The 12,133-nt window shown below is 43.9% G+C and overlaps 1 protein-coding gene across 1 annotated transcript; it reads left to right on the forward strand.

The window, feature by feature from the left end:
• The first annotated feature begins 856 nt into the window (after window positions 1-856).
• On the forward strand, window positions 857-10,758 carry gask1a (golgi associated kinase 1A). The gene is made up of 5 exons (XM_071544293.1): window positions 857-1,211; window positions 1,575-2,350; window positions 8,165-8,287; window positions 9,239-9,342; window positions 10,554-10,758. Exons 1-5 carry the CDS (start codon window positions 857-859, stop codon window positions 10,756-10,758), a joined length of 1,563 nt encoding a protein of 520 aa, XP_071400394.1.
• The last annotated feature ends 1,375 nt before the right edge of the window (window positions 10,759-12,133 follow it).

The following is a 12,133-nucleotide window of genomic DNA, read 5'->3' on the forward strand; positions in this document are numbered from 1 at the left end:
AATACAGTAAGCCATAGCAGGCAGCGACAGCATATTGTGTGAAGTATGACTGTCCCTTGCCTTGCCTTGCCTTGCCTTGCCTTGCCTTGCCTTGCGTGCAGAAGGAAGCGCTGAAATATGAGGGTGCCACAATCGTATTGGTCTCAGCTGGATAAGTCCAATTCTGCTGTAAGCTACTGGAAACACAGACGCGGCTGACACAAGCTGTATATTCTCCGGCTTGCATATTCAGATTTGCGTGGCGTAAAGAGGATGCATATGTTTTAGCTCTCCTCTCTCTTTGTCACCGCATTCCCTCTACCTGCTGTTTTCCGCTTCTCTCTCCATCTCCATCTCCCCCTCTCTCTCTCTCTCATTTCCATTTTAGGTAATGCAGACTCGAAAGGTCACACATCACTATCATGATATCACACAGCAGAATAACTTGCCAAAGCGCAATTTATTTTCTCTGGTGCCTTTCTCTTCTCACTTGTAATTGCACAGACTGTGAATCATGTACATTTGCTTTCCACATGCCGGGAGCTAAGAGATCTCAACTCTCCCTTTGGTAAGCCCCCGCAGGAATTTGAACGCTCCATTCAGTTTACAGTGCAAATGCTATCTTTGCAATTTATGGCACTTCTCCATTATAATCATGGCTCTGTTGGTCTCCCACTAACTTAAGTGTTTTTCTCTCTCAATCTCTCTTTCTTTCTTTCTTTCTCTCTCTCTCTCTCTCTCTCTCTCTCTCTCCCTCTCTCTTTCTGTCCATTACTTTTCCCAGGCCTGGAGAGTGTGGTCAAAACTCTGCTGCGGTCAAAGATGGCTGCTCCTCCTCTCCCCCCTCATTCTCCTGTTCCTCACAATTTCTGTGATGATGATCACTCTCCCCCTCCCTTCACCGCCGTCCGACATCGACCGGCTGCCGTCCCGAGCGCTGAGCTCCGCCGGGGGCGTCCCACCCAGGGTCAGGGTCATGGAGCCCCCTCCGACTGCTGCCTTCCAGCAGCCGCTCAGTCCTCTGCTCCTCCCTAACATCCACAGCGGGGCCTGGAGGAGCAGCTATAGAAAAGAGCCGACAAAACTTTTAATGATGGTGGACAAGCCACCTCAACCTCGGGGGAACGCCGCTGGCATGGACACAAACAGCATCAAAGAGAGAAGTCACGCAGGCTCACACAAGAATAAACACAAAGGCAAAGGCATTGCCTCCAAAAGGAAAGAGATGCCAGGCGCCAGCCAGCGTCCAACCAGTCATCTCCATCCCCATCTCCCTCAGTTTACAGTCAACAACACAGGGCCGAAGCATAGAATTAAGCTAAGCAACCACACTGCTGTGGTAGAGCCCACTGCAAAGACACACATTCATCTTGAAAAGAGCTGGTCCACACCCCATCTCCCTTCTCCAGCAGATACCCAAATAAGTGACAGAAGAGGTACAGACAGACAGGCAAGCAGATGGGCAAATAGGCACGCAAACAGGCATGCAGACACACAAGTAGATGGCAGGCATACAAGCACAAAGCTAGCTGAACATAAACAAGCTTCAGAAAAACACAGACATGCAACAAAGCACTCTGGGAAACCTGACAAAGTCAGTAAGGAGCAGCAGGCTGTGAAAAAGCCCTCCAGGGATCTCAAAAAACACCATAATCTCTTGGAAAAGAAAAAGAATCCCGGCCCGTCGGACCATAACGAGGCTTTGAAAGACGACAGCCGCTGGTGTCAGAGCTTTAGAGAGCAGGATTTCCCAGACAGTGACCAGAGGAGAATTAGGATGAGTCCAGACCTCCAGCCTCCTCCCTGGCTCAGTGAGGACGACGCCCAGAAGATGGAGCTCCTCGCTGGGGGCGAGGTGGTCAGCAAGGCCAGGGTGCCCGCGCATGGGCGGGTGCTCCAGGTAGCGCTGGATGGTCCTCCTCCTCCGACGTCCACGGGGCCTCTGAAGATGCACTCGCCCCAGAATGCACCTGGGCACGGAGCTCCAGCAACCCACAGTGAGCGCTGCCAGCAGGGGCGCTGCTCCCTGGTCAAACGGCCTGACGACTGGTTTGAGGTGTTCGCCTTCCACCTGGACCGGGTCCTGGGACTCAACAGAAGTCTTCCTGCGGTCCTAAGGACTTTTCACAGTGAGATTCTACCTTATAAGTACACCAGCGGCACCCCAAGACCTGCGGTGTGGTGGGACCCAGATATTCAGCACCTGGCCGATAGCGACAACGACCAGAACTCGGTACCGCTCAGCTGGGTCCAGTACCAGGAGCTGCTGCAAGTCCACTGTGGGAAGGAGGCAGACCTGAAGGCAGCGCCCTGTGTGGGGGTCCACCACTCAGAGTGGGGCAGACTGGCTCTCTTTGACTTCTTATTACAGGTAAGAGACTCTTCTAACTCTTCCTTTGGACTGGAAATAAATGTTTTCCCTCTTGCTCTGTTGGGCTTCATTTTGTAGGTAAGAGACTTAACCGCACACACACACACACACACACACACAAACACACACACACACAATCTTTTAATTATTAAGGACAGAGTCTGAAAGATGTGTTTTCCTTCGTGGGAAGGGTGGGGTAACTTGGGTGCGGCCGGGTAAAGGGGGGAGAATCTTTTGTCGGATTCCTACATGAAAGGAGGAAATTGTGTGAGATGTCGGGCTGTTTTAAATTTACAGTACAGTGCATTCAGTCAGCTTAAGTGCATGTCTCCACCATTAGCAGGGCATGACTTTCCAAACTATTCCTTCAGGGTTCGGCGCAATAGTGCAGCAGCAGTGCAGCCAGCCAGTAAAATGTGCCAAAAAAAAAAGAGAAAGTCTTAGCCTGACCCACAAAACAAATTGCTGTCTCTTTTTTTTCTTTTTTATCTTTTTTATTCACTCTTTTTTAATCTCCGCTAGTCTTTCCTGAACCACTGATTTCTGCTTCATTAGACGGAGGTGCTGAAAAGATTATTGTATTAACTCCACATTGATCATGGAGCTACACAGAGCACACAGCTGTATGAACCTGTGCTTTGATTTGCTCAGTGAATGGGAAGACACACTGAGAGAGAATGGAAATGACTCATCCAATGTCATGGAGGGCAGCGGGGAGATAATGACTCACTCGTCTGGTCACACGCACACACACGCACGCACGCACACACACACACACACACACACACACACACTTTGGAGGTCAAGCCATGAAATGTTGGATTTAGATCAAAGATTCACCTTAATGTATAATCCTCTCATAACCAGGCAGAATAGCATGCCTTTTCGTGGCCCGATGCAGACTGCAGGATCACACGTCAGCAGTGTACAGTTGTAGCCGCTGTAGCAGTCCTCCCACTCTGCTTTAGCACTGGAGGGTTTTCCAAACAATTCCCCATGGGGATGAAGCCAGAGTGCAGCAGCAGTTCAGCAGGCTCGTCAAAAATGAGACGATGGCTACATCTGTGTGTGGGTCTGATGCTGTACAGGCCTATCGCGTAATAACCGCCTATAACGTGGGAAATGCCCATTATGGAATAAAACCAGATGTAATGAAGCCCATCATTTAGTAAAACGCCAATAACGTACAGTAATAAAACCTTGAAATGATAATGTAATAGCATTTCCTCCATTAACGCAATAACATATGTTATTGATTAGTTATTATCATACATTGCTGAATCAGTAACCGTCTGGCTGACTAGTGCAATCATCAGCCAATAATGTAATATCACCCTGAAATCTTTCCCACATCAATGAAAGATTTCTTTTACAGTCAACAAAACATCATCCAATTAATGGGTGAAGTCAAAAAGGCATAATGGTGAATGCAGTTTTTGGCAATAATGAAATAAGTAATATGTTAAATGCTACAGTATCATGTTGTTTTATTACATCATTGACATTTGTTATGTTATAGGCAGACGCTTTAGTAGTAACCTCTATGTGTTTCTGTCATGCTGTTGGGATCTCCTAGTTAGTTCTTTGGTCGGAGAAACTGAGCAGCAGTAGTGCGGCAAGCATGTAAAAAGTGAGGCTCCAACTGTGTGAAGAGCTCACTAAACTGCTCTTGATTGAAAGACCTCGGTGCAGAAAAGAGCCTGACTTTCTCCCTTCAGTATTCATGGGCGTAATTAGATATCAGATAATTAATTTCTGACTGATGAACCTGTTGGTACAGAGGTTACAGCAGGACAAAACTGTCAGGCTTATTTCAACTTAATGAGTAAACTTAATGAGGAATACCTACACGCTAGATGTGTGTGTGTGTGTGTGTGTGTGTGTGTGTGTGTGTGTGTGTAGGTATGTGTGTTGGACGTATTGGAGTGCCAGTGTCTATGGGTATGGATGCAGAGCTGTCGGTTCAATTAAAAATCCAATACAGCTCTCTGGTCTGGATATTCATGTGTGCTTGTCTGTGAGTGATTGTCTGTGTGTCTGTGTGTGTGTCTCTGTATGTGTGTCTGTGTTTGGATTTGAGTAGAGCTCGTTTATGAGGTGTCAGTCGCTAATGATTCTGCCAGAGCCGTTATTTGTGTGCTAAATGACAGCCTGGTAAAGATGCAGAGCATGAAGCAGAGCCCTCGCACTACAGGTAATGGATAAAGAAAGAAAGAAAGAAAGAAAGAAAGAAAGAAAGAAAGATAGATAGATAGATAGATAGATAGATAGATAGATAGATAGATAGATAGATAGATAGATAGATAGATAGATAGATGGGTGGATGAGTGGATGGATGGATGGATGGATGGATATGCGTGTCAGGGTTGCCATGGTAATGGTGAAGGATAGACAATCACAGATTCCGAAGTGGAGAAGGTGAGAGAGAGCAAGAGAGACAGTGTAAATAATATCAGCTCTTCTCGTCTACAGCCAGGGGAAAGTCAACATCAGTGAATCTGCTGAAGGGTAAATGGCACTGAATAGAGTAGAATAGAATAGAATAGAATAGAATAGAATAGGATATGATATGATACAATGTGATACGATACGATACAATTCGATATGAAACAATACAATACGATAGAGGGTTGATTCTATATGCTTTGACTGATTTTTAGGTTTCAAAACTAATGTGCAGTGACAGCAGAATAGTGACTGGGAAGAAAAAACACAAAACAAATGTATTTATTTAAAATGTGGGAAAAGCCATAAAAAAAACAAATGAGAACCCCATATTATATTGCCATCATCATGCTTTTCTCTGAGCGTGTTCAGCATGACTGCTCCAACTTCAGAAACCCATTATTTGGATATTTGGCTCCCTCTCCCCCTCCCTCCTCCCCTAACTATTCTGCTGAGAAGTGAAAACAGAGGAGGGACCCAGCATGTCTCTGTGTGTCTGTGTATGTGCACAGTAAATATACTGTATACGGCTGCATTTGGCCTTGCATTCATACATTTGTGGGCACATATGTGTTTCCTTCAGACTCAGTTTAACAGTGGGTATTACTGGACATTGCACCCTGACTTTCACATCACACCCCGTCACTGTCTCACCTCACTCCAGTTACACTGCAGAGACAGCACCCCATCGCTGATTTTACATCCTCCCATAGTAATTTTGTCCTGCTTTGTCCTGTCTGCACGGTGAGATGGAATGTGTATCTAACAGCCATCTACAGTGTGTGGGGGGTTGAATATGAATAATCCATGAGCCAGCTCTCTCCCCCTCGCTGCCAGAAGTCAATCCCTGTAACAGGGCCAAGCTCTAATAGCCTCCTATTGATCTGCTGAGAGCCGATGAGCGGGGCTCTGAACACTTGTTCCTACCTGCTCCCTTAACACCTCCCTGGGCTCTGATACCAGGGAACCCAACACCAAAGGTGCAGGGAGAGCAGTGTGAAGGGCACACACACACTCACACACACTCACACACACACAGTGGCAGTGGAGGACACCCTGGGGAGAACAGGGGAGCTGTGGATAAGGTGACAATTTGAGTGGAGGTTTTGAAAATGTAAGGTGCGCTGCTCCGGAGCGCTACCTAGCAATTCCTCTTCTGCTGCAGCAGGAAAGAAAACTCGGTCAAAGCGCAGCATGCTCAACTTGAAAAATAGTGAGTTGTGTATCACCCTTCCATTGCTTGTGCGGGGCTCTATTTATATTCTGAAGCCAGATAACGCTGGAATGCTACTTGTCATAGTCTAAAAATTTGACACAAAAAGTTTGAAAAATAGGGTCAACTATCTTTATAGAAAACATATATAAGCAACATATCAGATAGTTTGGTGTTTTCTATTACATACGTAGGTGATCTCTGGGAAGTGCAGTGCAGAAACACCACAGCAATGAGCGCCTAGTGACAAAGATGGAGGCTAAATAAAAAAAATAAAAAACCATAGATCTCGTGGATTGCCACTTTAACACAAGCCAGGGTTCTGAAACAAGGAAAGCTAATACACATTCTCACAGGGATCTTAATGTTTGGTATTACCATGAATGAATGGATAGATCCATGTTAGGTGGCCCATATCGCACTGAATGTGTAGACTTAAGACTCAGATAGGAATTTCAGCTTAACAGTCTCACCAAAAACCACCCAGCGCTCAATTTGTTCCGCTTGAATTGTGTGTTGATTCTGACCACAGCCTTGTCTTCTGCCTGAGGCTCGGTGCTGTGTGGTGGGAGCGTATGTCAATATTGGCTCAGTCTCCAGAAGGCTCTTGGACCAAACTCAAAATCATTGTATTCTAGTGTGAGAGTTAAATGTGCCAGCATGGTGTGAAATCTCCTGAAAGCGCCATAGGAGTGAGAAGAAACAGGGCTGGTGCGGCTTTACTGCAGAGAAGAGCATGGAACGCATTCTCTCTCTCTCTCTCTCTCTCACACACACACACACACACACACACACTCAGACACCTTTGACCTGACGGCACCAGGGTTGTGTAAGTCACACGGCCATGCGCATGTGAGCAGATGCACACATTACACACACTCAAGCACACACAAAGCAAATACACAAACGCTCACAAATATACACACACACACACACACACACACAGTTGACCTGAGGGCACATCTCATCAAGGTCGTGTCTGTTTGTCTCTCGCTGTGTCCGTCTCACACTTTAACACCATGGAGTAAATCACATGACTCTCACACCTAGAAGATCCTCACATGTTGTTTATGAGTTCCTCAGCTCCTGGATGGGAGAACGAGTGGTTGTTATGGTTTCTGACTTTCTACAGCAGCATGGTTCATTTCTATTCGTTGTTCTGTTAGTAAGTGGAAGATTTCTCACTTTTAACTAGTGTTTCTGATACAGCCCAAGCCTCCCTGTAAGGTAAATTTGATTGTAATTATCAATTCTTGATTGTACAATTGATGAACCACCCGCATATGGAGTGGTACTGCTTTGAACCTATTTTTCATAGTATTGTGTTACATCACCACACCATATTGGTAGGAAAATGACAGGTGATTGTAATAAATTGACAGGTGATTGTAATAAATTGACAGGTGATTATCATAAAATGACAGCCACAGCCAATGAGCTGTTAAAATGGTAAAGCATCTTATTGCTGGGAAAAGCATGTGGCATTATGGGAATAGTATGAATAAAATATTTAATGCTAATGTTCCTGCTATAGGCGAATGATTGCACTGATGTTCTTTTGGCTTGAGATCTCATTCAACACTTTATATAAATAAACCTTAATTTAACCTATTTATCTAATGGCCATACATAGAGATCACAATGGCTTATGCAGTATATGGATGTGATTCAGGGATTTAATACCACAACACCTCAGACTTATCAATGGTATTAAATATCTCTTGAGCAGCTGTACTTGTAGAGTGGGATTTCTGCAAAACAGCCATGACCTGAGATCATCAGATTTTTTCCTATGCTATTCTGTGTAAAAATGCTCCCTAATTTAAATGAGTTGTGGCTATGAAGTGTGCATATGAATTCAGTTTATCCTTTATAATTTAAAAAATAATTTCCTCTTACATTAAGTTGATATCCTTGTGATTTCAAAATGACACACACACCCCAGCCTTTTTGCAGGTGTGCTTGTTATCTTGGAAGTGAATAAAGACCCATAATCAAAAGGTGAAAGTCTGCTGTTTCGCCTCATATTAATTTTTCTGATGTTTATTCATCACACAGCAACAAAGACCAGCTCTGCCTCGCTGTACCACTGCTTATTCTGTTGACTTTGTATTGCCATATCTGTGAAGGTCTTTTCTTTGTCTCTGTTCCTGCAGGTGAATGACCGACTAGACAGGTATTGCTGCGGTTTCAGACCCGATCCCTCAGAAACCTGCGTGGAGAACCTGCTGCACGCCAAGTGTCGCAACACCAAGCAGCTGGTGCTGGTCCACATCCTGGTAAATATCACAGCCAGCAGTAATGTCATGTGAAATTTGTAGTGTAGTTTTTCTCTTTTTACCATTATCAAAGTGATTTATTTTCTGAAAAGCTGCACTTTGGGGCGTGTCTGTGTTTGATTGATGGATTTTTGTGCATCAGAGGACAAGTTTATTGATCTGTGCTTTGATTAAAGTGTTTGTGATGTGGTGAAAATACTTTTTCTTCTGCCTCGTCAAATTGTCGAATAATTTCAACATTATTCAAGGTTACTGTTTTCTGTCATTATCATATTGCCATTCATCAGATGACTGGCAGTGAGGTGATGAAAAAGGAAAACAACACGCAGGCTGCCGTGTTGTTGTTGTTTTTTTTGTTACGCAACATTTCGACGCCGACATTGTTCCACAGCAACACAGGAAAACGACTCTCTATTTATATCACATAATAGCCACAAATATATTCCCCACAGTGTTGATGTATGGTTTTGTCATATCTAATTAATAAGCTTTCAGGCTGGCAGATGGCTCTGAGTAGGAGTTGATTATGTTGCGTATGAATTTTGTCTGACTGTTAAAGCCTCTTCACAGACTCCTGGTAGTAAATGTCCTAGTGTGCAATCACAGTATTGTATGGCTGACTCAAAGGTCTCCGCCGGTGACATTATCACTGCATTCAAATGGCAGAACTACAGGGAAAGTGTTTAATCTCCAAAGGTATCATTACCTCCTCCGGCAGTAACCATCCCAAACAAGATGAGGTGTTCAGTGGGAGCCGGAACAGTGTTTATTTACATATTCATCACTTTACAAAATAGCATTACGAGCTCCATCTCTAACAATGATGAATAAAAGTCAATAAGATGAACAATATCTTGTGACTCAGACAGGGCGTTTGAACCACTTTACTGCACAAAAAGTGATTAAAAATAAATACTTTTTTCGTGTCACCTCTATTCTCTCCCTGTCTAGGTGAGGAAGGCAGATCCATCCAGACTGGTGTTCATAGACAACGCAGGCAGGCCGCACCAACCCACCGACAACCTCAACTTCAGACTGGTTGAGGGCATAGATGAGTGAGTAGAAACTACTCATTTAAGGCTGGAGATGCAAATTGGAGCTATTTTTTGCCTTCATCCTGGCACCCGGTGCTCAATAAAACACATCAAATGACGTCAGAAACTCATTTTGGGTCACAGCCTACGGTTTAGAAAACATAGATTTAAGGAAAAGTTTCAGTAGAAAATAAAAAAAACACATCTAATAACATATTTCCCCCGGTGGACAGCTTTCAAATCAGCACCGCAGAAACGTCCAGTGGAGGCTTGTTAGGATTTTGTTACAATGTCTGGCTGATTAGATTAGTGTGCATTCAATTAGCCTGCTATTCAATATGCTGAATGAATCAGGTCTGATAGAAATTCCCCATTGTCTGTCACTTAGGATTACTAAGCCGTTCCATAAAATGGTCTTAAATATCTTAAGCCCAGACTTGAAACAGAATAGAAATAGAATGTTAAAATCTTACATTATTGCTCTTCACAGGGTAACATGAAGCCAAATAAATGGAAAAATGGTTATTTTGCAGAGGTGGAAAGTGACTCATTTCAATTTACTTTACTGTGCTTCAGTGCTTGTGTAGATTTTTTTTCAGTAAAACAGCCTTTTGGAGTGCTTTTATGTAAAGTTATCTATTTATTTATTTATAATTAAACAGTCATTCTTGACTTCTTCTTCCATGGGAGTGTTGACTCACCCTTTGTTGACATGAGCTGAAAAGGAGCCATCCCTGAACCTCATGCTGATAATAATGAATCCAAATATTTACAAGGAGCATGTCATAGAGTCATAACAATGATTTTTGGTGCAAAAGATTTTAACTACTTTTTATGCAACCCACTCTTACACCGGACTTACTTTTTAGACCAGTGGTTCTCAACGTGGGGTCCGGGGACCACCAGGGTCTTTGAGGGCGCTCCAGGGGGTCCCCAGCAAATTGCTGAATTGTTAAACATCACCATTATTTCATTTACAAGACGTTAACACAATTAGAGAATGTAGAAGAATGACTGTTTTGATCATAGTTTCACTGTTATCTCTCTACCTACAATACAGACAGTCATGGAATTCTGGACAAAATCATATCTGACCATAAAAATATTCTCAGCTTTGCGTCCAAGAGACAAAATCTCATCAAATGGGGGTCCGTGGCCCTAATGTGGACTAAATTAGGGGTCCTTGATTTTAAAAATATTTCAGCACTTTCTAATGTTGTTTCTCCTGTCAGGTTTCCACAGAAAGCCGTATCGGTGCTCCAGTCGGGCTGTCTGGAGAGTCTTCTTCTGCGCTCCCTTTACACGGACAGGGAATTCTGGAATAGCCAAGGCGGGGCCGGTGGTCTGAGGCCTCTCATCCGCGCCGTAGAGCAGAGAGGGAAGATCCTCCTGCAGCACATCAGGGACAAGAAGCTCCGGCTCAACAGGGACCTGTGACCGACCGGACCGGACCAGACCAGACCGGAACAGAAATCAAATGCACCCTTCAAGTTGATAAGCCGACTGTCAAGATGGCATTTCTAAGACTGCTATCAAAGAGGGATCATCCTGCAGCAGACGAGGCTCAGAGTGAACAGTAACCTGGAAAACAATTAAATAATTCAGCTAGTCTTGGAGCACAGCAGACAAACTTTAATGTTAAAAACACGTTTCAGCTGTAATAGCCCTCATTATGGTTACAGAATTGTATGCAGTAGTAGACAATAATTATATTCCATGATATTCATGTTGGCCGCCTCAGGGCCTATGCACCAATCATACACCAGTATTTTAAAAGGTTCCCATGTATTATTGGAGTGGCATAGAGCAACAGTACATATATACATGCTTGCACGTCCAATCTCAGCGCCATCTAGCGTCTCATGGGGGCTAATCCTGTGTGTGTAGATACACCCACACACTCCACCAGCACTGACCAACACACACTGCCCAGCTCCATCCTGAGCAGCTACAACCTGATGAAAATCTGTTTAATTAATTTTTACATGTGTTCAGACAAGATTGTCTTCAATCTGGCACTGAACAGCTGTATTGCTGACCAATTCTGCAGTGCAGAACTGGATTATATGACCAAAGGACCACCATCATCATTATAGAAGTCGTGCTTAACTGTGATTATGGGCTCAACAGTGATATATGCGTGCTGTGTGCTGAATGAAAATCTTTCTGTAACGAAAGCCAGAAGCATGGCTGAATGCTGTAGATCTCTTGTTATCTGGCAGTTATCTAACTGATTCATGAAGTACAGTTGTATGAGCTTTTTAGGTTCAGTATACAGTTCAGATAGCTTGACTGGATCTATCTATTGTGTGAACTGCTGTGATGTTGACGCTGTGGGTGCATGAATGTCCACAAGGTCCCTGGCAGCTCAGCGGCAGAGGATTGGATTAACCCCGGTCTTACTTACCGCTGGGTTATTACTCAGAACTTACATGTTTTTCATGCAATCTTCCATCTGCAGTCACTAAACATCTTGCCAAATGTCCCGTCGCAGCGGGCAAATTATGGGAGTCAAATTATTCCCCTGCTCCTGCAGTACAACCAAGAGCTGATTTTTCAAGCAATTTAGGAGAAGGAAGCACAGTCTCTTTTTCTTCTATTTTAATATTTTCCAGAGAGCTAGCGGCAGATCGAGTGATTGATTCGAGTGTCTGTTTTTATGAGATAAGCTTTTCTGCGTTTTAATCGAGGGATTAAAAATGGCTGTCAGCGAATAGCTTCTGGACCGGATCCTGGAAGCCTTTTGAAGAAAATGGACCAAATATATGTATTTTTTTTTCAAAATGCCTCTCCCAGCACTTTCATTACGCAT

Source organism: Centroberyx affinis, unplaced genomic scaffold, assembly GCF_046629955.1.
Source record: "Centroberyx affinis isolate AG114_WGS23_722 - 3 ecotype Tasmania unplaced genomic scaffold, CSIRO-AGI_Caff_v1 ptg004514l_1, whole genome shotgun sequence".
NCBI lineage: Eukaryota > Metazoa > Chordata > Actinopteri > Beryciformes > Berycidae > Centroberyx > Centroberyx affinis.

Excerpts from the sequence above, each read along its gene's own strand:
- gask1a (XM_071544293.1), top strand. The coding sequence starts at position 857 with ATGATCACTCTCCCCCTCCCTTCACCGCCGTCCGACATCGACCGGCTG. Across the intron at positions 2,351-8,164 it reads TCTTTGACTTCTTATTACAG|GTGAATGACCGACTAGACAG; the intron begins GTAAGAGACTCT and ends CTGTTCCTGCAG. Across the intron at positions 8,288-9,238 it reads TGGTGCTGGTCCACATCCTG|GTGAGGAAGGCAGATCCATC; the intron begins GTAAATATCACA and ends CTCCCTGTCTAG.